Source organism: Oncorhynchus masou, chromosome 9, assembly GCF_036934945.1.
Source record: "Oncorhynchus masou masou isolate Uvic2021 chromosome 9, UVic_Omas_1.1, whole genome shotgun sequence".
In the NCBI taxonomy this organism is placed as follows: Eukaryota; Metazoa; Chordata; class Actinopteri; order Salmoniformes; family Salmonidae; genus Oncorhynchus; species Oncorhynchus masou.
The window spans coordinates 27116344-27142326 of record NC_088220.1 but is presented as its reverse complement, the minus strand read 5'-3'; the positions used below and the strand labels follow the sequence as shown (position 1 = coordinate 27142326).

Below are 25983 nucleotides of genomic sequence, written 5' to 3'. Positions count from 1 at the left end.
GGTGGAACAGGTGCTGAGGGGGTGAGGTGGTGGAACAGGTGCTGAGGGGGTGGATGAGAGGCAAGAAATTGGCTAAGGAATGGTTTGAAGGGGATGGATAAAAACAAAAAGGAGAACAGATAAGTTGGGGGAATGGGTAAGATAAAGATTGGAGAGGGAGGCGAAAAGGGAGAGGAATAGAGAGAGGGAGAGTGGGATCGTTAAACTATATATGGGCGGGAAGGGAATAGAAGGAAAGAGAGGGAGAGAGAGAAGAGATTGCTTTGAATGCAGTTGATCTGTTTGAGCAGAATCACACACAGCTGTAAGCTCCGATAGCATCCTGCCTCTAAATATAACACACGCCAAGATCGACAGTTAAGACTAGAACAAAACAGAGTGAGAGAGGGGGGGGGATGAGGGACCAAGAAATGAAGTCACTGCAAACACACACAAAAATACAAAAGAAGCCCATCACGACAGAAAAGCTTATTTACATTCTCAAAACACATATGGTATCGCACGCACGCACGCACGCACGCACGCACACACACACAGAGATTGACATGAAAAGAAATGATTGCTTGACTGAAAACAACATCAGAAAACCAATTAGCCTTTGATGCCCTACATGGAACCATGTTTATTAACAGTTTTTGTCCAAAAAACAACTTCCATCCAGCTGGGTGGCCCAGACATGCTGCAGGGGGAAGCACATTGTGGGAGCTGGACTGTGGGGTGTGAGCAGCGAGCTCTGCCTGAAGGGTTGGAACTGGAGCTCCAGACACCCAGTCTCCATATCCCCCTTGGGACACATCACTGTGGGTTTGATGGGGTGACAGGGTCCCTGTGGGACCTCCACAATTACTCCTTTCCTCGTACACCTCCCCCTCTTCCCCTCCTGGGGGCACCCTGCTGTCAGCTGTCTGTCTGCACTGCTACACACACACACAAATTGACAAAGATATGCTCTCGTTCATACAAACATATTTTCCAACATGTGCAGATAAACACACACACACTGTGAGGAAGGTTCCAGAGGGGCCTGTCTGCGTTATATAGCATGTCCCAGAATCCCTACTGGGGCCGGGGCCCAGATGTTGCCGTCACTCAGACACACACACACACGCACACGTGTCTTCAGAAAGCATTAATACCCCTGGACTTACTCCACATTTTGTTGTGCTGCAGGCTGAATTCAAAATGGATTCAATTGACACAATACCCCATAATGAAAGTGAAAACATGTTGGAAAGCAGACTGAACCAGGTTTTCCTCTGATTTTTCTGTGCTTAGGTCTATTGCGTTTCTTTTCAACCCAAAAAACTCCCTAATCCTTGCCGATGTCAAGCATACCCATAACATGATGCAGCCACCATCATGCTTGAACAGTGATGTGTTGGATTTGCCCCAAACATTACACTTTGTATTCAGGACATAAAGTTCATTTTTTTGGCCAAATTGTCTGCAGTTTTACATTAGTTCCATATTGCAAACATGATGCATGTTTTGGAATATTTTTATTCTGTAAAGGCTTCCTTCTTTTCACTCTGTCATGTAGGTTAGTATTGTGAAGTAACTACAATGTTGTTGATCCATGCACAGTGTTCTCCTATCACAGCCAATAAACTCTGTAACTGTTTTAAAGTGACCATTGGCCTCGTGGTGAAATCCCTGAGTGGTTTCCTTCCTCTCCGGCAACTGAGTTAGGAAGGATGTCTGTATCTTTGTAGTGACTGGGTGTATTGATACACCATCCAAAGTGTAATTGGTAAGTGTACCATACTCAACGGGATATTCAATGTCTGTTTGTTTTTACCCATATACCAATAGGTGCACTTCTTTGCGAGGCATTGGTAAACATCAACTTGGTGGGTGAGTCTGTGTTTGAAATTCACTGCTCGGCTGAGGGACCTTAAAGATACTTGTATGTGTGGGGTACAGAGATGAGGTAGTCATTCATGTTAAACACTATTATTGCACACAGATTTCATTAATGAAATTTATTCTGTGATGTGTCTAGGCCAGTGACACACAATCTCAAATGAATCAATTTTATATTCAGTCTGTTACAACAACAACATTTGGAAAAGTCAAGGGGTGTGAATACTTTCTGAAGGCACTGGCCATAAAAACACATGCACAAGGTTTTGCAAGAGTAGTGAAGCATACACAACTGACTTCATCCAGATCGCCACCAAATTCTCCTCTTCATCTCTCTCTGCCATCCTCTGACATTAACAAGCATGTCTTCATTAATCAGCCTTCATTAACTCCAGTCGAGGAGGGTTCTACACTGCTCTGTTGTCCCAGGTGTGTTTTATAAGGACAACATGATGACCCTGAGGTTTTCACTACGGGAGTCTCCATACAGAGAGTAAACAGCCTGTAAACAACACCCTTCAAACACACCCTGTGCTAGGAGTGTGGGATGTCTGTGTCACTAGCGTCTCCAGGATCTGGGGTTTCTCCAGGCTGCAACAGTGGAGTGCACAGCTCTACAGACAGCTGCACTAGTCTTGAACTGAGCTCATTAGGTATTTCTAAGTTAACCTCTATAGCAGTGCTTCCCAAACGTTTTATAGTCCCGTACCCCTTCAAACATTCAACCTCCAGCTGCGTACCCCCTCTAGCACCAGGGTCAGCCACTCTTAAATGTTAAATTAAATTAAATGTTTTTTGCCATAATTGTAATCCTGCCACACACACATTTATTAAACACAAGAATGAGTGTGAGTTTTTGTCACAACCCGGCTCGTGGAAAGTGACAAAGAGCTCTTAAAGGACCAGGGCACAAATAATAATATAATAATAATCAATAATTAACTCTTTATTTAGCCATCTTACATATAAAACCTTATTTGATTATCTAAGATGGTGAATAACTCACCACAGGTTAATGAGAAAGGGTGGGCTTGAAAGGATGCACATAACTCTGCAATGTTGGGTTGTATTGGAGAGAGTCTCACTTAAATCATTTCCCCCACACAGTCTGTGGCTGTATTTAGTTTTCATGCCTGTGATGGCAGAGAATCCACTTTCCACTTTCACACGTTCAAAGGCATCAGTGCGATTTGCCAAGGCAAGAAATTCTGAGCGCAGCCCTGTCCAGAAATCTAGCAGTGGCTTCTGATTAAATTCAATTTTCACAGAACCGCTTGCTGCAAGGCTCTATTGAGGCTCTCTTGTTCAGATATTGGTGAGTGTATAACGAATCCAGTTGTTTGTGTCATCCGTTTTGGGAAAGTACCTGCGTAATTGCGAACCCAGCTCACTCAGGTGCTTCGCTATATCACATTTGACATTGTCCGTAGCTGAAGTTCATTTGCAGACCAAAAAATCCAACAATGATGGAAATACCTGTGTGTTGTCCTTGTTAATGCAGACAGAGAAGAGCTCCAACTTAATCATAGCCTCAATTTTGTCCAACACATTGAATATAGTTGCAGAGAGTCCCTGTAATCCTAGATTCAGATCATTCAGGTGAGAAAAAACATCCCTCACCCAAATGTATAGCCCGTTGGAAAATATAAATGTACTGTTTGAAAATTTGAAGAAAAAAACAATATATATATATATATATATATATATATATATATATATATATATATACACAGTTGAAGTTGGAAGTTTACATACACCTTAGCCAAATACATTTAAACTCCGTTTTTCATTATTCCTGACATTTAATCCTCGTAAAAATTCCCTGTCTTAGGTCAGTTAGGATCACCACTTTATCTCAATTATGTGAAATGTCAGAATAATAGTAGAGAGAATGATTTATTTCATGTTTTATTTCTTTCATCACATTCCCAGTGGGTCAGAAGTTTACATACACTCAATTAGTATTTGGTAGCATTGCCTTTAAATTGTTTTACTTGGGTCAAACGTTTCGGGTAGCCTTCCACAAGCTTCCCACAATAAGTTGGGTGAAATTTGGCCCATTCCTCCTGACAGAGCAGATGTAACTGAGTCAGGTTTGTAGGCCTCCTTGCTCGCATACACTTTTTCAGTTCTGCCCACACATCTTCTATAGGATTGAGGTCAGGGCTTTGTGATGGCCACTCCAATACCTTGACTTTGTTGTCCTTAAGCCATTTTGCCACAACTGTGGAAGTATGCTTGGGGTCATTGTCCATGTGGAAGACCAATTTGCGACCAAGCTTTAACTCCCTGACTGATGTCTTGAGATGTTACTTCACTATATCCACGTAATATTCCATCTATTTTGTGAAGTGCACCAGTCCCTCCTGCAGCAAAGTACCCCCACAACATGATGCTGCCACCCCCGTGCTTCACAGTTAGGACAGTGTTCTTCGACTTGCAAGCATCCCTCTTTTTCCTCCAAACATGAAGATGGTCATTATGGCCAAACAGTTCTATTTTTGTTTCATCAGGGCAGAGAACATTTCTCCAAGAGGTACAATCTTTGTCCCCATGTGCAGTTACAAACCATAGTTTGGCTTTTTTATGGCGGCTTTGGAGCAGTGTCTTTTTCCTCGCTGAGCGGCCTTTCAGGTTATGTTAATCTAGGACTTGTTTTTACTGTGGACATAGATACTTTGTACCCGTTTTCTGCAGCATCTTCACAAGGTCCTTTGCTGTTGTTCTGGGATTGATTTGCACTTTCCGCACCTTTTCGCTCAGGTCCTGAGCTACAGGCAGTTAGATTTGGGTATATCATTTTAGGCTAACATTATAAAAAGGGTTCCTTCCTTAAATTATTCAAGAATGAATGGGTATATATCATTTTTTGACTTTATTTTATAACTCAACAAAAATGTATGCTGCAGTTCCTCCACAACCCATACCTCATTCACCAAGTTCTCTCTTTTCTGTTGTCGCCCGGCTGTGTGTGTGTTGGTGTATGGGTTTGAGGATGAGGGTGTACGTGTTCTTATCTCCTCTCCTCTCTGTTTCGGGACTATTGAGCAACTCTCTCCCCAGATGATTGTATATCAAAACTCCCACTGTGTGTTATGGACAAACACTTACATGTAGACGTGTTAGGGAATCCTCACATACACACACTTTCTTTCTGCTGAGCTATGGGGTTTTACACCTCGAGGAGTTCACACAGCAGCAGACCACAGCAGGTGGTTATTAAGGCACTCTTGCCACAGATTTATTTGGTTATTGAGAGTAGCATGTTGGAAAGTTTGCGATGACTGCCCTCTAGTGGTAAAATCAAGATTGTACACCGCAGTATAATCCAGAAAATACAGGACACACTACTACTATATCTGATGTCATCTCAACATGTATTCTCTTAATACAGTCTAAAGAAATCATTAGGAAATCTAATGACATCATATGCACAGAGTGATACAGAAATACATTTGGGGCCCCATGGTCGTTCCCACAATCAGAGGCGGGACAAGTATGTAGTAGTCACGTGTCTCACACAGAATGTATTTTCTCTATTTCAGATCAGAACAGAAAAGTTAAAGGTTATTAACTTCAGTTAGACTGTAGACAGAGACTGAGGAAATGAAAGGAGACGGATACCCACAGCCACAGGCACCCATACAGTACTGTTCATCCCAATGGCATACCTCCAGTTCTTTAATCATCTCAAAAAATATATATCCGTGACAAATTTCTATCCATCTGAATGACGTCTTCATCGAGTGATTAGATTCTACAGTAGAACATCTCAGACCTCAATCAAATTCATGATTCGATGAACAACCATGATTGGCTTTTGTAAATACACTAAACAAAAATAGAAATGCAGCACGCAAAAAATTCTATGCTTTTACTGAGTTACAGTTCATATAAGGAAATCAGTCAATTGAAATAAATAGGTTAGGGCCTAAATCATTTATTTTACATGACCGAGAATATAGATATGCATCTGTGGGTCACAGATACCGTAAAAAAGTATCAGAGTGGATCAGAAAACCAGTGTGACCATTATTTGCCTCATGCAGCGTGACATCTCCTTTGCATAGAGTTGATCAGGCTGTTGATTGTGGCCTGTGAAATGTTGTCCCACTCCTCTTCAATGGCTGTGCAAAGTTGCTGGATATTGGCGAGAACTGGAACACACTGTGGTGCACGTCAATCCAGAGCATCCCAAACATGGTCAACGGGTGGCATGTCTGGTGGGTATGCAGGTCATGTAAGAACTAGGACATTTCCAACTTCCAGGAATTGTGTACAGATCGTTGCGTAATGGGGCTGTGCATTATCATGCTGAAACATGAGGTGATGGCAGCGGATGAATGGCACGACAATGGGCCTCAGGATCTCGTCACGGTATCTCTGTGCATGCAAATTGCCATAGATAAAATGCACTTGTGTTCGTTGTCCGTAGCTTATGCCTGCCCATACCATAATCCCACCGCCATACCATAACCCTCCAACATTGACATCAGCAAACCGCACGCCAAATTCTCTAAAACAATGTTGGAGGCGGCTTATGGTTGAGAAATTAAACATTGAATTCTCTGGAAACAGCTCTGGTGGTCATTCCTGCAGTTCGCATGCCAATTGCACGCTCCCTCAAAACTTGAGACATCTGTGGTATTGCGTTGTGTGACAACACTGCACATTTTAGTGTGGCCTTTTATTGTCCCCAGTACAAGGTGCACCTGTGTAATGACCATGCTGTTTAATCATCTTCTTGATATGCCACACCTGCCAGGTGGATGGATTATCTTGCCAAAAGAGAAATGCTCACTAACAGGGATGTAAAACAAATTTCTGCACCAAATTAGAGAGATATGATTTTTTTATGTGAATGGAACATTTCCGGGATCATTCATTTCAACTCGTGAAACATGGGACCAACACTTTACATTTTGCATTTATATTTATATTTTTGTTCAGTGTATAACGACAAAGAACTGAAATATCCAAGTCCTTGGTATGGACCTCTTTTTATCCTATTTGGCTTGATAAAGGATCCAGTAAAATGGCCGAGCTTTATTACCATGAATGTACCTGATATCAGACAGGTTGTCAGATCCATTAGGCCAACCTTTGACCTTTTTGACACTTGTCACATACAGAATAATCTTGGGTACCCAGAATAAACAATCTTGCATAATTGTGTTAGATACTCAATTATTTTCTGGGAGAAGATTTTGTTTGAAAAGAGACTAGAGCAAGCAGCGGAAGCAGGGCAGTAGCTCCAGCCGCCGTTGCAAGTTACAGGCAAGTCTATGGGCCAAATGTCCCCTCCCCTTCCGAAATTCGAAAGATGTGAAATCGTGATTTGTCCAAAATGGTCAGTGATGAAAAATCACTGATCAAGTTCCTTGATAGTCGTCGCATCCCACAGTCTGTTGACAGACACTACAATACCAGCTATATTACGTGTGTCTGTCCATGAGAGATTACACACAGAACAGTGGGGATTTTGATAGAGGTGATTCGAGATAATTTTGTTAGAGGTGATTCGACAATCTCAGTGAGTATTATGTAGGCTATAAGGAACTGTCCATCGAAGTACAATGTCAAACTGGGCCACACAACTTCTCACATTTAGGCTGATGCTCTACTGTAGCCTTCCATTTCAAATGACTTTGGGCAGCGAGTGGTTATGAACATTTGTGTCACAAGCAGGCAGTGTTTGACGATGTCATTAACTCTGGCCACTATAATCTCTCTGCAGGTAAGCATTCTTTGATTGGCAGCCACAGTGGCCCATCATCTTGTTCTCTCTCTGATTGGCAGGTGCAGTGGCCTATCATCTGCTCCTCTCTCAGGAGAAGATTGGGGAGGGCGGGGCTTACATGTCTGTCTGGAACAGGAACTTCCTCGAGTAACGCCACAGGAGCCAGACCTCGTCTGCCATTCACCTGAAACACATAGTCACTCAGTAAGCTATCTACAGTACAGCTGCACTCATCTGTTTAGATAGCAGTCTGCTAGATAGTCATCTGTTAGATAGCAGTCTGCTAGATAGTCATCTGTTTAGATAGCAGTCTGCTAGATAGTCATCTGTTTAGATAGCAGTCTGCTAGATAGTCATCTGTTAGATAGCAGTCTGCTAGATAGTCATCTGTTTAGATAGCAGTCTGCTAGATAGTCATCTGTTTAGATAGCAGTCTGCTAGATAGTCATCTGTTTAGATAGCAGTCTGCTAGATAGTCATCTGTTTAGATAGCAGTCTGCTAGATAGTCATCTGTTTAGATAGCAGTCTGCTAGATAGTCATCTGTTTAGATATCAGTCTGCTAGATAGTCATCTGTTTAGATAGCAGTCTGTTTGGATAGCAGTCTGTTTGGATAGCAGTCTGTTTGGATAGCAGTCTGTTTGGATAGCAGTCTGTTGGATAGCAGTCGTTTGGATAGCAGTCTGTTGGATAGCAGTCTGTTGGATAGCAGTCTGTTTGGATAGCAGTCTGTTTGGATAGCAGTCTGTTGGATAGCAGTCTGTTGGATAGCAGTCTGTAAGATAGCAGTCTGTAAGATAGCAGTCTGTAAGATAGCAGTCTGTTTGGATAGCAGTCTGTTTGGATAGCAGTCTGTAAGATAGCAGTCTGTAAGATAGCAGTCTGTTTGGATAGCAGTCTGTTTGGATAGCAGTCTGTTTGATAGCAGTCTGTTAGATAGCAGTCTGTTTGGATAGCAGTCTGTTTGGATAGCAGTCTGTTTGGATAGCAGTCTGTAAGATAGCAGTCTGTAAGATAGCAGTCTGTAAGATAGCAGTCTGTTTGGATAGCAGTCTGTTTGGATAGCAGTCTGTAAGATAGCAGTCTGTAAGATAGCAGTCTGTTTGGATAGCAGTCTGTTTGGATAGCAGTCTGTAAGATAGCAGTCTGTTTGGATAGCAGTCTGTAAGATAGCAGTCTGTAAGATAGCAGTCTGTAAGATAGCAGTCTGTTTGGATAGCAGTCTGTAAGATAGCAGTCTGTAAGATAGCAGTCTGTAAGATAGCAGTCTGTTTGGATAGCAGTCTGTTTGGATAGCAGTCTGTTTGGATAGCAGTCTGTTGGATAGCAGTCTGTTTGGATAGCAGTCTGTTTGGATAGCAGTCTGTTTGGATAGCAGTCTGTTGGATAGCAGTCTGTTTGGATAGCAGTCTGTAAGATAGCAGTCTGTAAGATAGCAGTCTGTTTGGATAGCAGTCTGTAAGATAGCAGTCTGTAAGATAGCAGTCTGTTTGGATAGCAGTCTGTAAGATAGCAGTCTGTTTGGATAGCAGTCTGTTTGGATAGCAGTCTGTAAGATAGCAGTCTGTAAGATAGCAGTCTGTAAGATAGCAGTCTGTTTGGATAGCAGTCTGTTTGGATAGCAGTCTGTTTGGATAGCAGTCTGTTGGATAGCAGTCTGTTTGGATAGCAGTCTGTTTGGATAGCAGTCTGTTTGGATAGCAGTCTGTTGGATAGCAGTCTGTTTGGATAGCAGTCTGTAAGATAGCAGTCTGTAAGATAGCAGTCTGTTTGGATAGCAGTCTGTTTGGATAGCAGTCTGTAAGATAGCAGTCTGTAAGATAGCAGTCTGTTAGATAGCAGTCTGTAAGATAGCAGTCTGTTTGGATAGCAGTCTGTATGGATAGCAGTCTGTTTGGATAGCAGTCTGTAAGATAGCAGTCTGTAAGATAGCAGTCTGTTTGGATAGCAGTCTGTTTGGATAGCAGTCTGTTTGGATAGCAGTCTGTTAGATAGCAGTCTGTTTGGATAGCAGTCTGTTTGGATAGCAGTCTGTTTGGATAGCAGTCTGTAAGATAGCAGTCTGTAAGATAGCAGTCTGTTTGGATAGCAGTCTGTTTGGATAGCAGTCTGTAAGATAGCAGTCTGTAAGATAGCAGTCTGTTTGGATAGCAGTCTGTAAGATAGCAGTCTGTTTGGATAGCAGTCTGTTTGGATAGCAGTCTGTAAGATAGCAGTCTGTAAGATAGCAGTCTGTTTGGATAGCAGTCTGTTTGGATAGCAGTCTGTTTGGATAGCAGTCTGTTGGATAGCAGTCTGTTTGGATAGCAGTCTGTAAGATAGCAGTCTGTTTGGATAGCAGTCTGTAAGATAGCAGTCTGTAAGAAAGCAGTCTGTAAGATAGCAGTCTGTTTGGATAGCAGTCTGTTTGGATAGCAGTCTGTTTGGATAGCAGTCTGTTTGGATAGCAGTCTGTAAGATAGCAGTCTGTAAGATAGCAGTCTGTTAGATAGCAGTCTGTAAGATAGCAGTCTGTTTGGATAGCAGTCTGTTTGGATAGCAGTCTGTTTGGATAGCAGTCTGTTTGGATAGCAGTCTGTAAGATAGCAGTCTGTAAGATAGCAGTCTGTTTGGATAGCAGTCTGTTTGGATAGCAGTCTGTTTGGATAGCAGTCTGTTGGATAGCAGTCTGTTTGGATAGCAGTCTGTAAGATAGCAGTCTGTTAGATAGCAGTCTGTTTGGATAGCAGTCTGTAAGACAGCAGTCTGTTTGGATAGCAGTCTGTTTGGATAGCAGTCTGTTTGGATAGCAGTCTGTAAGATAGCAGTCTGTAAGATAGCAGTCTGTTTGGATAGCAGTCTGTTTGGATAGCAGTCTGTAAGATAGCAGTCTGTAAGATAGCAGTCTGTTTGGATAGCAGTCTGTAAGATAGCAGTCTGTTTGGATAGCAGTCTGTTTGGATAGCAGTCTGTAAGATAGCAGTCTGTTTGGATAGCAGTCTGTTTGGATAGCAGTCTGTTTGGATAGCAGTCTGTAAGATAGCAGTCTGTAAGATAGCAGTCTGTTTGGATAGCAGTCTGTTTGGATAGCAGTCTAAGATAGCAGTCTGTAAGATAGCAGTCTGTTAGATAGCAGTCTGTTAGATAGCAGTCTGTTTGGATAGCAGTCTGTTTGGATAGCAGTCTGTTTGGATAGCAGTCTGTTTGGATAGCAGTCTGTAAGATAGCAGTCTGTTTGGATAGCAGTCTGTTTGGATAGCAGTCTGTAAGATAGCAGTCTGTAAGATAGCAGTCTGTAAGATAGCAGTCTGTTTGGATAGCAGTCTGTAAGATAGCAGTCTGTTTGGATAGCAGTCTGTTTGGATAGCAGTCTGTAAGATAGCAGTCTGTTTGGATAGCAGTCTGTTTGGATAGCAGTCTGTAAGATAGCAGTCTGTTTGGATAGCAGTCTGTTTGGATAGCAGTCTGTTTGGATAGCAGTCTGTTAGATAGCAGTCTGTTTGGATAGCAGTCTGTAAGATAGCAGTCTGTTAGATAGCAGTCTGTTTGGATAGCAGTCTGTTTGGATAGCAGTCTGTAAGATAGCAGTCTAATTGGATAGCAGTCTGTAAGATAGCAGTCTGTTTGGATAGCAGTCTGTTTGGATAGCAGTCTGTAAGATAGCAGTCTGTTTGGATAGCAGTCTGTTTGGATAGCAGTCTGTAAGATAGCAGTCTGTTTGGATAGCAGTCTGTTTGGATAGCAGTCTGTAAGATAGCAGTCTGTTTGGATAGCAGTCTGTTTGGATAGCAGTCTGTTTGGATAGCAGTCTGTTTGGATAGCAGTCTGTTAGATAGCAGTCTGTTTGGATAGCAGTCTGTTTGGATAGCAGTCTGTAAGATAGCAGTCTGTAAGATAGCAGTCTGTTTGGATAGCAGTCTGTAAGATAGCAGTCTGTAAGATAGCAGTCTGTTTGGATAGCAGTCTGTTTGGATAGCAGTCTGTAAGATAGCAGTCTGTAAGATAGCAGTCTGTTTGGATAGCAGTCTGTTAGGATAGCAGTCTGTTTGGATAGCAGTCTGTTTGGATAGCAGTCTGTTAGATAGCAGTCTGTTAGATAGCAGTCTGTTTGGATAGCAGTCTGTTTGGATAGCAGTCTGTTTGGATAGCAGTCTGTTTGGATAGCAGTCTGTAAGATAGCAGTCTGGTTAGATAGTAGTCTGTTAGATATCTCAGACACAGATCTGTTCAATTACAGTGCATTCAGAAAGCATTCAGACCCCTCAACCCTTTCCACATTTTGTTACGTTACAACCTTATTCTAAAATGGATTCAATAGTTTTTCTCCTCATCAATCTACACACAATACCCCATAATGATAAAGCAAAACTATTTTTTTTAAATACATTTTTGCATTTATATCACATTTAAATAAGTATTCAGAACTTTTATTCAGTACTTTGTTAAAGCACTTTTGGCAACGACTACAGCCTCATGTCTTCTTGGGTATGACGCTGCAAGCTTGGCACACCTCTGTTTGGGAGGTTTCTCCCCTTCTTCTCTGCAGATCGAGCTCTGTCAGGTTGGATAGGGAACATCGATGCACAGCTATTTTCAGGTCTCTCCAGAGATTTTTGATCGGGTTCAAGTCCGGGCTCTGGCTGGGCCACTCAAGGACATTCAGAGACTTGTCCCGAAGCCACTCCTGCGTTGTCTTGGCTGTGTGCTTAGGGTAGTTGTCCTGTTGGAAGGTGAACCTTCACCCCCAGTCTGAGGTCCTGACGGCTCTGGAGCAGATTGTCATCAAGGATCTCTCTGTACTCTGCTCCGTTCATCTTTCCCTCGATCCTGACTAGTCACTGAAAAAACATCCCCACAGCACCAGGTTTCCTCCAGACGTGACGCTTGGCATTCAGGCCAAAGAGTTCAATCTTGGTTTAATCAGACCAGAGAATCTTATTTCTCATGGTCTGAGTCTTCAGGTGCCTTTTGGTTTGGTCGAGCGGCCAGCTCTAGGAAGAGTCTTGGTGGTTCCAAACTTCTTCCATTTAAGAATGATGGAGGCCACTATGTTCTTGGGGACCTTCAATGCTGCAGACATTTTTTGGTACCATTCCCCAAATCTGTGCCTCGACATAATCCTGTCTCGGAGCTCTACGGACAATTCCTCCAACCTCATGGCTTGGGTTTTCTCTGACATGCACTGTCAACTGTGGGACCTTATATAGACAGGTGTGTGCATTTCCAAATCATGTCCAATCAATTGAATTGACCCTAGGTGGACTCCAATCAAGTTGTAGAAACATCTCAAGGATGATCAATGGAAACAGGATATACCTGAGCTCAATTACAATTCTCATAGCTAATGTCTGAATACTTACGCAAATAAGGTATCTGTTTTTTTTATTTTTAATACATTTGCTAAAATTTCTAAAAACCTGTTTTTCATTATGTCATCATGGAGTATTGTGTGTAGATTGATGAGGAAAAAATGTAATTTAATCAATTTTAAAATAAGGCCGTAACAAAATGTGGAAGAAGTCAAGGGGTCTGAATACTTTCCAGAATGCCCTGTACATAAACATGATGATCCGATATAAAGAGATTCAAGCTACAAGTTAATTCGGCAAGTTGATTGGTAAATGACTGTTGACTGGATGTTGTTGATTGGCCCACCTCGGCCTGACAGAAGCCGTCGTTGCGTGGGTTGCCTAGCAGCATGACGGTGTCTCCCTCTCTCAGGGCCAGCTCTCTGCTGGGGTGGAGGTTAGGACTGTCCTTCAGAGGGTTGTAGTTGTAGATGGCCACAAGCTGAAAGGCACGCCACACACACGCATAGTACACACACAGACACACACACATTAATACACAAGCCAAGAAGAGATGACTGTAAATGTAGATATTTATGAATGCATCACATTTCATTATTTCATACAGATTTCAATGAAACACAGTAACTGAAAAGGAACACATCAAGACCGTTGGACTTGCTGAGTCGGGTGAGTAAGGTTTCAACTAGAGAGTGTGGCTGAAAATATGCAGTAAAAGATTAAAACGTTGGGTCAGGGTAAGTTTCCCAAAATGGTCAGGGCAAAAGTGATTATGTGGTGGGTGTGTCAATTTAGAAGTGGGCATGTCTGTAGAACTCACTGGTTGGGTGGAGCCATTGTGTCGGTGTGTGGGCGGAGTCCTGCAGTCTCGGTAGGCAGGGTCTGTGCAGGGAGCAGCAGAAGCTGTGTTGACACGGATGTGATCTGTCCTAAACTGGGCGTGTTTTCCCCTGTAGATGAGGTGGACCTTCTCCGCATAGAGACCGTTGGAGCCCAGGGTCTGAACACTGATGTGGACCGGGCCGGACAGATCCAGATTCTCCAGAATACACTGAAAGAGAGGACAGATACACACTGTCATCTTCAACCATTCAACTGATGATACGTAGAGACACCACACACAGTGATGAACATTATTGCTTCATTAGAACAGGAAGAGGAGGAGGAAAGGTGGAGCATGTTGTCAAAGGACTGCTTCATACCGTACCTTCGTGCATGCAGAGCTCATGACAGACTTGTGGAACTCCCCTTCTACATAGATCTGTGGAGAGAGAGAGCGAGAGAGAGAGAGAGAGAGAGAGAGAGAGAGAGAGAGATGAGCAAGGCATACACAGAGCACCGAATGAACACCAAAGCCATCCATTTACATTCTAATGTATCCAAGGCGAGAGGAGCAGCCTACCATGTATCCATACACAAAGGTTCCGTTGCTGCAGCCCAGCTCATTCAGTGGCGGTCTCTCCCAACCAATCATGAGGCTGCTCTGTCCCACCGTCCTGATGACCTCAACAGAGCTCACCTCAGCTGGAGGTTCTAAGAGGGGCGGGACCAAAGACAATCAGACACGTATGCTTTCCGTCAAGTGTACAGTCAACAGTGTGTATTGTGTAGGCTACTGCACCTGGTATAGCTCTGGGTTTGGGTGGTTTAGCTTGTTCAGGCTGGAGGTTGGAGAGGGGCTTCTTGATGCAATGGTCCTCATCAGGCAGTCGTGACAACTCAGCAAGGGGAAGAGCAGTAGTGATGGGGGCCATTTTGGTGGGGGCTGTAGTTCCAGCGGTAATAGGTGGAGGGGCAGATTTGGTGGGGGCAGTGTTCCACAAGGCAGTGGTAGTTTGTGCTTTAACAGTCCGGGCCACAGTGGTAGGAGGGGTATTAACAGGGGTTGTAACATTGGAGGTAGCAGCAGCAGAGCCAGTTTTAGAGAGGGGTTCTTTACCACTGCTAAGGGCAGTAGTGGTGGTGGTGGTGTAGACAGGAGGGCTGGTAGTTGGATGTGCTCTGTTTGGGGTCTGCTTAGAAGAGGTAGCACCATCACTGGTAGTTTTAGTGGGGGCAGTGGCAGATAGGAGACTAGTACTAGTAATAATAGGGGTAGTTGCTACAAGGGTATGCTTGGGTCGGTTGGGGGCAGCAGGGTTGGGGTATCCTGGGGAGTACCCCTGTCCTGGAGGGGGACTGGAGTAAACCTGGGGGCTGGTCTTGGAAGGGAAAACGTAGGGAGAGAATAGGTGACATGGTTGTGTAGACTATATTGGGACTTTGTGCATAAACAATATACATGTGCGGTCCTTCAAGCCTGGTTAGCATAGCATTGTGTGTTTTGATACTTAATTCTACTACAACTGAGGTTTCCGTTGAAAACAAGTTACTCAATATTTAATATGTGTCTGTTTTTTATATGAATGTGCAGTTTAAAGTGTTTATTGTATTTTGATGTGTATTGTGGTGCTATACAGGCTCGTCTGGAAAAGAGACCTAGGTCTCAGTCTGACTCCCTGTCTAAATAAAGGTTAAATAAATCTAAAATAACTTGTGTGAAGGTAGGTAGCATAGAGTTTGTTGAAGCTGTACTATAGGCCTACCTGGTAGCTGTTGGAGAGAGTGTTCTGCAACTGCTGGTGAAGGTTGATTATCTTCCCTGGACTGGTCAGCTTCCTAGTCCGACTGGCACATCTCTCTGGCGAGGGGGAAGTCAGGATGAGTGGTCTCCCATTCTCCTCTAAGAAACGGGCAGGGACCAGGCCAGACTCCCCTTTCACCTCGGCATGGTACATCCCATGTCTGTCTGGAAGTCCAGTGACTTGGACTGATTCACCCGCAGAAAGGGGCAGCTGTAACATAAATGTTTGGATAATATAAGCCTACTGTAGAAGACATGCAACAAGATATCATTTGTTGTCATGTATTTATATCAATTAAAACAATGCTCTGTGACGGAATACTGTGTGCCACAGAAACTGAGAGTTGTAATATTTCTAAATCCAACTACCATTGGCAGTAGAGTGTGAGGCATGTTCGGAGAGGGGCAGTAGTCTGCTGTGGCCACACACACTCTGAAGTGTTCCCTCATACTGCCTTCAGACACAGCTTTACTCAGCTCCTAGGGAGAGAGCACAACCCCTCAGAGATGGCCAGGGAAACCCCTTACACAGGTGTGTTATGTTATAAACCCCTTCAGCTGGTGTGAGGTATGTTTCTGTACTACACAGTGGTGGGAAAAGTACCCAATTGTCATACTTGAAAGAGTAAAGTTACGTTAATAGAAAATGACTCAAGTAAAAGTGAAAGTCACCAAGTAAAATACTACTTGAGTAAAAGTCTAAAAGTATTTGGTTTTAAATATACTCATGTATCAAAAGTAAATGTAAAAGTATACATCATTTCAAATGCCTTATATTAAGCCAACCAGACGGCACCATTTTCTTTTATCTTTTTTATTTACAGATAGCCAGAGGCACACTGCAACATTCAGACCTCTTTTCCATTATTGAGTGAGTCCACCAGATCAGAGGCAGTAGGGATGACCAGGGATATTCTCTTGATAAGTGCGTGAATTGGACCAGTTCCCTGAACTGCTAAGCATTCAAAATGGTAGGCCTTAATAACGGAACACTAGTCACTTTAATAAGGTTGACATATTTTTGCTTTACTCATCTCATATCTATACACTGTATTCTATTCTACTGTATTTTAGTCCACGCCACTCCGATATTGCTCATCCTAATATTTATATATTCCTTAAATCCATTATTTTTCTTTTAGGTTGTGTGTATTGTGTGTGTTGTTGTGAATTGTTAGATATTACTACACTGTTGGAGCTAGAAACACTACACCTGCAACAACATCTGCTAAACATGTGTATGTGACAAATAACATTTGATTTGAAATGTAAGGAGTACTTCTGGGTGTCAGGGAAAATGTATGGAGAAAAAGTACATCATTTTCTTTAGTAATGTAGTGAAATAAAAGTTGTCAAAAATATGAATAGTAAAGTACAGATTAACCAAAAAAACTACTTAAGTACTACTTTAAAGTATTTTTACTTTAGTACTTTACACTACTGGTTTCACACTGTACTAAGATGAGTTAGTGGTTCAGTGCAGTGGTATGGTGTCACGGTCGTCATATGGAGGAGACCAAGGCGCAGCGTGGTAGCGTACATACTTCTTTAATGAAAGAACGAACACTGAACAAAGCGAACCGTGAAGCTAATATGGCTCGTGCAGACAGGCAACTAAACATAGAATAACAACCCACAAAATACCCAAGGAATATGGCTACCTAAATATGGTCCCCCAATCAGAGACAACGATAAACAGCTGCCTCTGATTGAGAACCAATCTAGGCAACCATAGACATATAAACACCTAAGACTTACAGAAACCCCTAGACATTCAAAACCCAGAGACAATACAAAAACTAAACAAACCACCCTTGTCACACCCTGACCTCACCAACATAATAAAGAAAACATGGATAACTAAGGTCAGGGCGTGACATATGGTGTGTTACTGTGGTGCGTTTCAAACCTCTCCTCGGGGATCGGAAATTTCACAATTTTGTTGTTGCCCTGCACTAACTCACCTGAATCGAGTAGTTAAGGGCTTGATTAGTTGACAAGTTTAATCCAGTGTACTAGCTGTGGAATAGCTTGAATATATGGAACAGCTGGGAGAGGTTTGGAGAGGAGAGGTTTGAAAACCTCTGTGTTACCACATCTCTTACCTGTGCTGCAGAGGCTGCAGCAGAGGTCTGTGAGCACTCCGGTCGTTCTGAGGCTGCAGGTGGGAGAAGGGTGTTCTCCTGCAGAGCTGTAGTGGATGGGGGTGTGAAGGTGCTGGCGTAGTCCTGCAGTGCTGTGTCATTAAGCAGGTCCTCAGCCTCCTGGGTCAGATTGTAGTCCAGGCAGCCATACCGACGCAGGGCTCGCATCAGCTGCACCAGTAGACTGTTCCTCTGCTGGCACTTCACCACCAGACATGACAGCTTGGCCTGCCATCGGACAGATCATCAGTCAATCAAAACCAAAACCTGGCAGCTTGGCTTGTCATTGGACAGATCATCAGTCAATCAAAACCAAAACCTGGCAGCTTGGCTTGTCATTGGACAGATCATTAGTCAATCAAAACCAAAACCTGGCAGCTTGGCTTGTCATTGGACAGATCATTAGTCAATCAAAACCAAATCGTTACAGCATGGCCTGCCATTGGATACAACAGCTGTCAGTCAAAACAAGTCCAACACCAAATCTTATTTTAGCTTCAAACAGCCATGTATCAAAGCAGACTAACAGGCTACCCCCATTCTCCACCCCCCTCACCTTTAGAGGAGCTATGTCCAGATCCGTCTGACTCTTTCTCAGGAGAACATTGTACTGGAGAAAGTCAGGAGAGACATAGCCATTAGACGAAATACACTGACTGGAAATAACAACAAAGCATTACAGTAAACCAAGAACACTGACCACAAATACATCTCTGTTGATATTGTAAAAGCTCTCTTCCAATACAATTCATTCTGCATGTCTTTGAACAAACATCACTCTAAGCAGAGAGCTGTGGTTTTATCAGACTCGGATGAAGTTGCTCCTTGACACTGATCTCAAGTCAGTTTTTAATTTTCTTCCTAACAGGTAAGGCTCGGGATTCGGGGATGGTAGAGTATTAAACTGATTCTAAATCTGTGCAAAAGGATGCCTTCTACCTAAATTGGTAAACTTAAGGGTAACCTTTACCAATCTTAGCTGACAAAAGGCAGTTTACCTTATTTCTGAGGTCATCATAGCGCACCCTCAGTAAGGTGAGTGTGTTGCTCCAGTCCTCTCTGCTGCCCTGCTCTCCCTTCAGAGATGTGTACTCTGAACTCAGCTCCTTCAGAGCAACACTCTGCGTGAACGATCACAAATTCAGGTAAACAGTACACATATAGAAAGATTTAGTCAACACACACACCTTGGCTTTGAGTTCAGCCTGAAGCAACACAACCTTGGCTTTGAGTTCAGCCTGAAGCAACACAACCTTGGCTTTGAGTTCAGCCTGAAGCAACACACACCTTGGCTTTGAGTTCAGCCTGAAGCAACACACACCTTGGCTTTGAGTTCAGCCTGAAGCAACACACACCTTGGCTTTGAGTTCAGCCTGAAGCAACACAACCTTGGCTTTGAGTTCAGCCTGAAGCAACACACACCTTGGCTTTGAGTTCAGCCTGAAGCAACACACACCTTGGCTTTGAGTTCAGCCTGAAGCAACACAACCTTGGCTTTGAGTTCAGCCTGAAGCAACACACACCTTGGCTTTGAGTTCAGCCTGAAGCAACACACACCTTGGCTTTGAGTTCAGCCTGAAGCAACACACACCTTGGCTTTGAGTTCAGCCTGAAGCAACACACACCTTGGCTTTGAGTTCAGCCTGAAGCAACACACCTTGGCTTTGAGTTCAGCCTGAAGCAACACACACCTTGGCTTTGAGTTCAGCCTGAAGCAACACACACCTTGGCTTTGAGTTCAGCCTGAAGCAACACACACCTTGGCTTTGAGTTCAGCCTGAAGCAACACACACCTTGGCTTTGAGTTCAGCCTGAAGCAACACACACCTTGGCTTTGAGTTCAGCCTGAAGCAACACACACCTTGGCTTTGAGTTCAGCCTGAAGCAACACACACCTTGGCTTTGAGTTCAGCCTGAAGCAACACACACCTTGGCTTTGAGTTCAGCCTGAAGCAACACACACCTTGGCTTTGAGTTCAGCCTGAAGCAACACACACCTTGGCTTTGAGTTCAGCCTGAAGCAAGCTGAACTTCTCTTGGATCTTGATCCTCAGTGAGTGAGCATCGGTCTTCTCTCTCTCCAGACACAATAGTCTGCTCTTCACCTCTCCCAACTAACAACAGACACAGCCAGTGGGTTATCATGACATGACTATGGTGGTTAGTGAGAGGGATACTTTCTCTATTCCATACCTCTGCTCTCAGTGTGTGGTTTTCCCTCTTTGTCTTCTCCACCTCCTTGGTTTCCTCTCTCATCCCCTTCACCTCATTGGCTGCCTTTCCCGCCCTCTTCTCAGCCTCCTCTCGTCTGACCTCAGACACACCCAGCTCACGGTACCACCTTTGAGCCTGCACACACAGATTCTGTTCAGTCATAGTTCTTTACCTCTCCTCTGATTGGCCAAGACAGGAAGAAAGGAGCGCTCACCTCTGATTGGGACTTCTTCAGTACCTCTCGTGAGCTTCTGAGTTCTAACCCCAGTGACTCGATCTCCCTCATCAGTTCACTCTGCTCCAAATCTGTTCCCTCTTTCTCTCCCAAGTGGTCCTGGATACGGGGATATGCTATAACTCACACAACCCTGCGACACGCTACTACTGACAGGAACTCAGTGCCAACATACATAACAACTCACACAAGTACAACGATTCCCTCCTACCTGTGCAGACTGTGCCAGACGGATGGTCTTGTAGGAGTAGACCGTGGCCAGACATCTATGAGTGACATCACCATCATCATGTATTTTTGGCATCTGACCCCCTCTCTCTGTAGCCACAACCTCTGTGCGTGTTGCCTTGCCAACGTGGTTCTCTGAGGGCTGCTGGTTGTGGCTCCGCCCCTGCAACAGCAGCTGATTCCGTAGAGTAGCGACGTCCATCTGCAACTGGTCTCTCTCCTCTGTGAGCTGTTCTCTCTGTTCTCTCAGAACATCCATTGACTGAACTAGCTGCTCTTTCTCTTCTTTTAGATCAGAGACAAACTGGTCCACCTGGTACCGCTCTCGTGTTTGAAGGCTGAGAGATGACAGCTTGTCTCTTTCCTGCTCTAGACGGCTGAGTGTCTGTGTTAGCTGGTCTCTCTGTCCCTTTAAACCACACATTGACTGCATCAACTGGTCTCTCTCATCTTTTTGGCCGAAGAGAGACTGCGAGAGCTGGTCTCTCTCCTCCTGGAGTCCAGACATTGACTGAACTAGCTGGTCTCTCTCCTCCTGGAGTCCAGACATTGACTGAACTGGCTGGTCTCGCTCCTTCTGGAGTCCAGACATTGACTGAACTGGCTGGTCTCGCTCCTTCTGGAGTCCAGACATTGACTGAAGTAGCTGGTCTCTCTCCTCCTGGAGTCCAGACATTGACTGAAGTAGCTGGTCTCTCTCCTCCTGGAGTCCAGACATTGACTGAACTAGCTGGTCTCTCTCCTCCTGGAGTCCAGACATTGACTGAACTAGCTGGTCTCTCTCCTCCTGGAGTCCAGACATTGACTGAACTAGCTGGTCTCTCTCCTCCTGGAGTCCAGACATTGACTGAACTAGCTGGTCTCTCTCCTCCTGGAGTCCAGACATTGACTGAACTAGCTGGTCTCTCTCCTCCTGGAGTCCAGACATTGACTGAACTGGCTGGTCTCTCTCCTTCTGGAGTCCAGACATTGACTGAACTAGCTGGTCTCTCTCCTCCTGGAGTCCAGACATTGACTGAACTGGCTGGTCTCTCTCCTCTTTTAAACCACACATTGACCGCGTCACCTTGTCTCTCTCATCTTTCAGACCACAGAGGGACCTTGTCAGCTGTTCTTTCTCTTCTTTTAAAGCACAGAGTGACTTATGGATCTGGTCACGTTCTTCTTTCAGAACCCACATGGAGCGTGTTAGCTGGTGTTTCTCCTCTGTCTGACTGCTAAGTGAGAGGGCTACCTGATCTCTTTCCTCTTTGAGATCACTGAGATAACCAATCAGCTCGTCCCTCTTCTCTCTAAGCCTGCACGTTGACTCCGTGGTCAAACGGTCCTCCTGCTGACCACACACTGACTCAACCGTGTGGTCAACCTGTGGTACACCACTATTCACTGACCCTGGCTTCTGATCACCTTGTAAACTGGTCACAACCCCTACTGTGGGTTGACGCTGTTGAGCGTGCAATGAGCCGAACGCATGCTCACCCTGTTGACCGCACTCTGACTCTGACTCAGTGGTCAAACCACTGTCACCCTGCTGTAGGCCTAGTTGACCGCTCTCGACCCGTCTTTCCTGCAGCTCTATGATAGTGTTGAGGTCATTCTCAGTCTTCCTGGTCAGCTCAGTGATGAGACCTCCCTGCTCCAGGTTCTCCTGCTCCAGCCTGGTGCTCTCCCTCTCTAGCAGGGACACTTGCAGCCTGAGCTGGACTAGCTCCCTCTCACTCTCCCCCTCCTGGCTCTCTATGTGGGCTAGGAGCTCCTGGATACGCCTGCCCAGGGCCCGGTTCTCCTGGTTCAAGGCTAGAGCTAGGTCATCTTGGGCTAAGGCATACATGGACAGGTCATCCTGGGCTAAGGCTAGGATAGTATCATTCTGATATGGAGTTGCAGTGAGCTCTCTGAAACTCTGGGGTATGAGGTTTTGAGTTGACACCTTATTTTCCTGGACATTTGTCATGCTCTCGCCTATAAGCGAGGACCCCTGCTCCACCTCGCAGGCCCCTGTTTCTCCCTGCGCCCTGAGTTTACATTTCAGTCGGGCGTTCTCCTCGGTCACCCTGTGCAGCTGGTCCTGTGTGTGTTGTAGAGTGCTCTCCAGCTGGTCCCTGTGGTCCCGGAGTGAGTCCATGTCGCCCCCCATGCTCCTGTAAGCCTCTTTCAGGGCCTCAGTCTCCTCGCTTGTTCCCTCCTCCAGGTTGAGAGAGGGGAAGCCCCCAGGACCAGGACACCAGCCCCTCAGGGTCAACTCCCCCAGACCCTCAACGCTCTTAGTACCCAGGGATATGAGGCCGGGGTTCTGGCTACGGTGGCCTGAGAGGTTCAGGAGGTCCGGCTGGGGCAGAGGCAGAGTGGAGTTTTCCTGCGACCTCTCTGTTGCTCCATGGTGTTGAGCAGAGGGGTATGTGTCTAGTGAAGACTGGCCTGGGATCATCTTCACCTGCATAGATGATGAACACTAAACATTAGAGGTTCATCACAAAGCAGATCCCAGTCTCAAACACGCAAGCCGGACACACTCGTTAGTTCCTCTGTAGTTACTCAGATCAACATTCCACTTTGGACCCATGATAATCCCACATTATAATCCATTTTACAATCCTAAAACAAGGTTTGCTTATAATCGTAATCATTCACATTCTTGAGGCTTAACTCTCCAACTCTTACACTGATTTACAGAGTCCCCTCTACATGAACTTTCATCTCATCACTCACCGGGTCAGTGTTGTTCACAGAGCAGGGAACTGCTTGACCCAGGCCAGGGGTGTTTGGCAGGGAGGTAGCCAGGCTGGGGGTAGAGACAGGGCTGGGGTCAGTAGAACCCAGGCTGTGGTTGGTCTGTCTCAGAGTGTGGCTGAGCCTCTGACACAGTCTCTGGTTCTCCTCTTGTAGCTCCTCCACCTCCTCCATCAGGGAGCTCTCTGTCAGCTTCAGTCTGTGGACCACCGTCCTCATCTCCTCCAACGTACAGGACAAGAAGTGGTTGTTCTCCTGCACTTCCTCCAACTGTTCCATCAGCCCCCTCTGCTCCGCCAGCCCCTGCTCCTCCCTCTCCAGCAGAACCCTGAGGTCCTCCTGGAGGCTGAGGATGAAGCTTCTCAGTCTAGCCTCACCCCCCAGACTCTCACCATCTTCCCCTTCCTCCCCTTCTCTTTCTCCCTCTATGTCTCTATCATCCGCTCCCTGCTTCTGCTGGAGCTGTTGTCCGTAGTGTCTCCGCTGTGTCTTCTCCTCACCGTCCTCCTCCTCTCCTTCTCCTTCCTCCCTTGGGTGGGGCAGTCTCTCTGTCTCTGTTCTCTGTTGGCCTGAGGTTGGTACCATGATGGACTTGACATTGTCTGCAGTAACGGAGTTGGTGCTAGCTGTGTTGACAGGGGCTATGTAGGTGGCAGCAGATACGTTCATCTCCAGAACCGGTCGCTCCAGCTGGTAGAGTCTGGTCTGCAGGCCCTGCTCTCTGTCTCTGGCCAGGCCTAGCTTGTGGTGCAGCTGGCTTTTAAAGTGCTCAAAGTACTGAGACTGGCGGCCCATCTCCTCTTCTTTAGCCCTGAGCTGGGCCTGGCAGCGTCGCAGCCTCTCCCTCCACACACAATCCCCACGCTCCTTCTCCTGGGACTGGGACAGAGACAGGGAGATTACAATAAATTACACCTGAGCTACAATAGAGTTATGATACTCACATACTCCCTGCATTCTCCTTCTTCTTACAATTACAATAAATTACCCTACACTACCTGTGTTACAACAGGTTTACACTACACTAATACCTGAGTTACAACAAGCTTACACTACACTACATGAGTTACAACAGGTTTACACTACACTAATACCGGAGTTATAACAGGCTTACACTACATGTACAGTACAGCTTCCAGTACTCATATGTTTGCTATGCCTCATTGAAGCTCATGTAAAGCTCAATTCTGTCTCTCACCATGGAGCGTACTTCCTCCCTCAGCGTGTGGAGCCGCTCATCCAGCCTCTGGCGCTGCAGCATGCTGGGGCAGTGGAGGACTGAGTTGGAAGTAAGGTCCTCCACCTTCTGTAGCAGGCTCTGTTCTGACACTTCCAACTCTCTAATCCTGCACAGGAGGACAACATGACTCATTAGATCACATTACATTTTCATAGCATTACATGATTAGCATAGCATTACATGGTTAGCATAGCATTACATGGTTAGCATAGCATTACACGGTTAGCATAGCATTACATAATAAGCATAGCATTACATGAATAGCATATAATTGCTTGAATAGCATAGCATTACATGATTAGCATAGCATTACATGATTAGCATAGCATTACATGAATAGCATAGCATTACATGATTAGCATAGCATTACATTAGCATTCAACAGAGATGAGACATCCTAGTGTCAAATTGTTTTTGCCTGTTATAAGTCCAAGAGAAAATAGAAGTGTGCACACATACCTTACTGACTGCAATGTTTGAAATAAACCCCACACAGTGATATCATGCTAAGAGGTAACCAACAGTTTGTTACTATGGCAAAATGCTGCTTGGTAAGCTGCATTTGAGTACAGGATGTGCAATGTGATATGGTTGTGGCCATATGTTGTAGCTGTGTGATACATGATCCCTGTCTCTATGTCACCTGCTCCTTACCTGCTGTGCAGAGCGCTCTCAGACACAGTGAAGGAGCTGACGTTGTCTCTCAGGCTGTGCTCTAGAAGCTTCACTCTGTGGGTCAGAACCTGGAGGTCCGGGGTGTCAGTGGGACCTGTTACCATGGTTACAGAGTGAGCTCCGGTTCCGGTCCCCGCTGTTGTAATCATGTTCCCCTCCATGGTTGTTGTTCATGGGTGACCTTCTCTCTAGAACCTGCAAACCAACGGTTTCCATTCAGAAACCTTACTGATAATCTCCCTGCATTCATCCACTGTCCGGAAGCAAACCAACAAACACACTCCTTCTCCAACCTCAGTCACACCCCCCTCTCTTTCTCAAAAACTGCCTCTCCTCTCCTCTTTCTCTATATACCTCTCTGACCTCCCTCTTTCTCTCCCTTCGCTTCTCTCTCTTTGTCCTCTCTTCCATCTCTTTCTTGACCCTTTGCTGTGGTGTAACACACACACACACACAAATTGCATTAATCATGAGAGCAGCAGCTCGGCTGCAGCAAGTAGCTGACTAGCTTCAGACATGCGTCTAAAGTTACCTCACCACCTCCTCTCCCTAACCACAACAAGCCCCTCCCCCTCATCCCATCACCTATCTCTCCCAGTTAGCCAAGTTACTGCGTAACTCTGATTAAGCTAATGAATGAATGCAATGTGAAGCCAATGGATAACTCAGAACTGCAGAACAGAGCTGAAGGAGGAAGTACTTGTGTTGGGTTTGTTTTGTCAAGGTACCTAAAGTTAGTCATAATTGTAAAATACAGTGCTGTGATAATATAAAGTAACTTACATACTGAAGAGTCTTTGTTGTCGTCCACCGTCTAGACTCCTCCCGTCCCCTCAGTCCTCTGGTGTCTCTACTGCGGAACCTACTAAGAGCTTTCAATTCTTACCCTTTCAATGTGGCTGTGACAGACGTTTCCATGGAGACCTTCATGCGCTGAGCTTTCCGGGAATGTCCAGTGCCCAGGACTTGGCTAGTCTGTGTTAGAAAGGCCACCTGCTTTCTT

General features: G+C 45.0%; 1 protein-coding gene across 5 annotated transcripts; it reads right to left on the bottom strand.

Moving 5' to 3' along the window:
* On the bottom strand, window positions 1-25981 carry LOC135545763 (centromere-associated protein E-like). Of its 5 annotated transcripts, XM_064973606.1 has the most exons (20): window positions 25764-25981; window positions 24960-25175; window positions 24264-24411; window positions 23045-23944; window positions 20319-22769; window positions 20087-20206; window positions 19852-20007; window positions 19656-19772; window positions 18657-18779; window positions 18215-18268; window positions 17620-17886; window positions 15884-15994; window positions 15477-15725; window positions 14513-15092; window positions 14294-14424; window positions 14099-14152; window positions 13712-13942; window positions 13238-13372; window positions 7722-7787; window positions 1-917 (listed from the first exon to the last, which is right to left on the bottom strand). In XM_064973606.1, the coding sequence occupies exons 2-20, from the start codon at window positions 25139-25141 to the stop codon at window positions 417-419; spliced, it is 6576 nt and encodes a 2191-aa protein (XP_064829678.1). In that variant the 5' UTR covers window positions 25142-25175; window positions 25764-25981; the 3' UTR covers window positions 1-416. The 5 variants fall into 5 exon arrangements, with proteins under 5 accessions (XP_064829678.1, XP_064829679.1, XP_064829681.1 ...); XM_064973607.1 differs by lacking the exon at window positions 15884-15994; XM_064973609.1 differs by lacking the exon at window positions 18657-18779.
* Between the last annotated feature and the right edge of the window lie 2 nt (window positions 25982-25983).

Bases quoted from the DNA above. Each gene is read 5' to 3' on its own strand.
- LOC135545763 (XM_064973606.1), bottom strand. From the start codon at position 25,141: ATGGAGGGGAACATGATTACAACAGCGGGGACCGGAACCGGAGCTCAC. The intron at 15,726-15,883 runs GTAGTTGGATTT...TTTATGTTACAG, and splicing joins CTCACACTCTACTGCCAATG to CTGCCCCTTTCTGCGGGTGA. The intron at 918-7,721 runs GTAAGCCCCGCC...GTGTGTGTGTAG, and splicing joins TTCCTGTTCCAGACAGACAT to CAGTGCAGACAGACAGCTGA.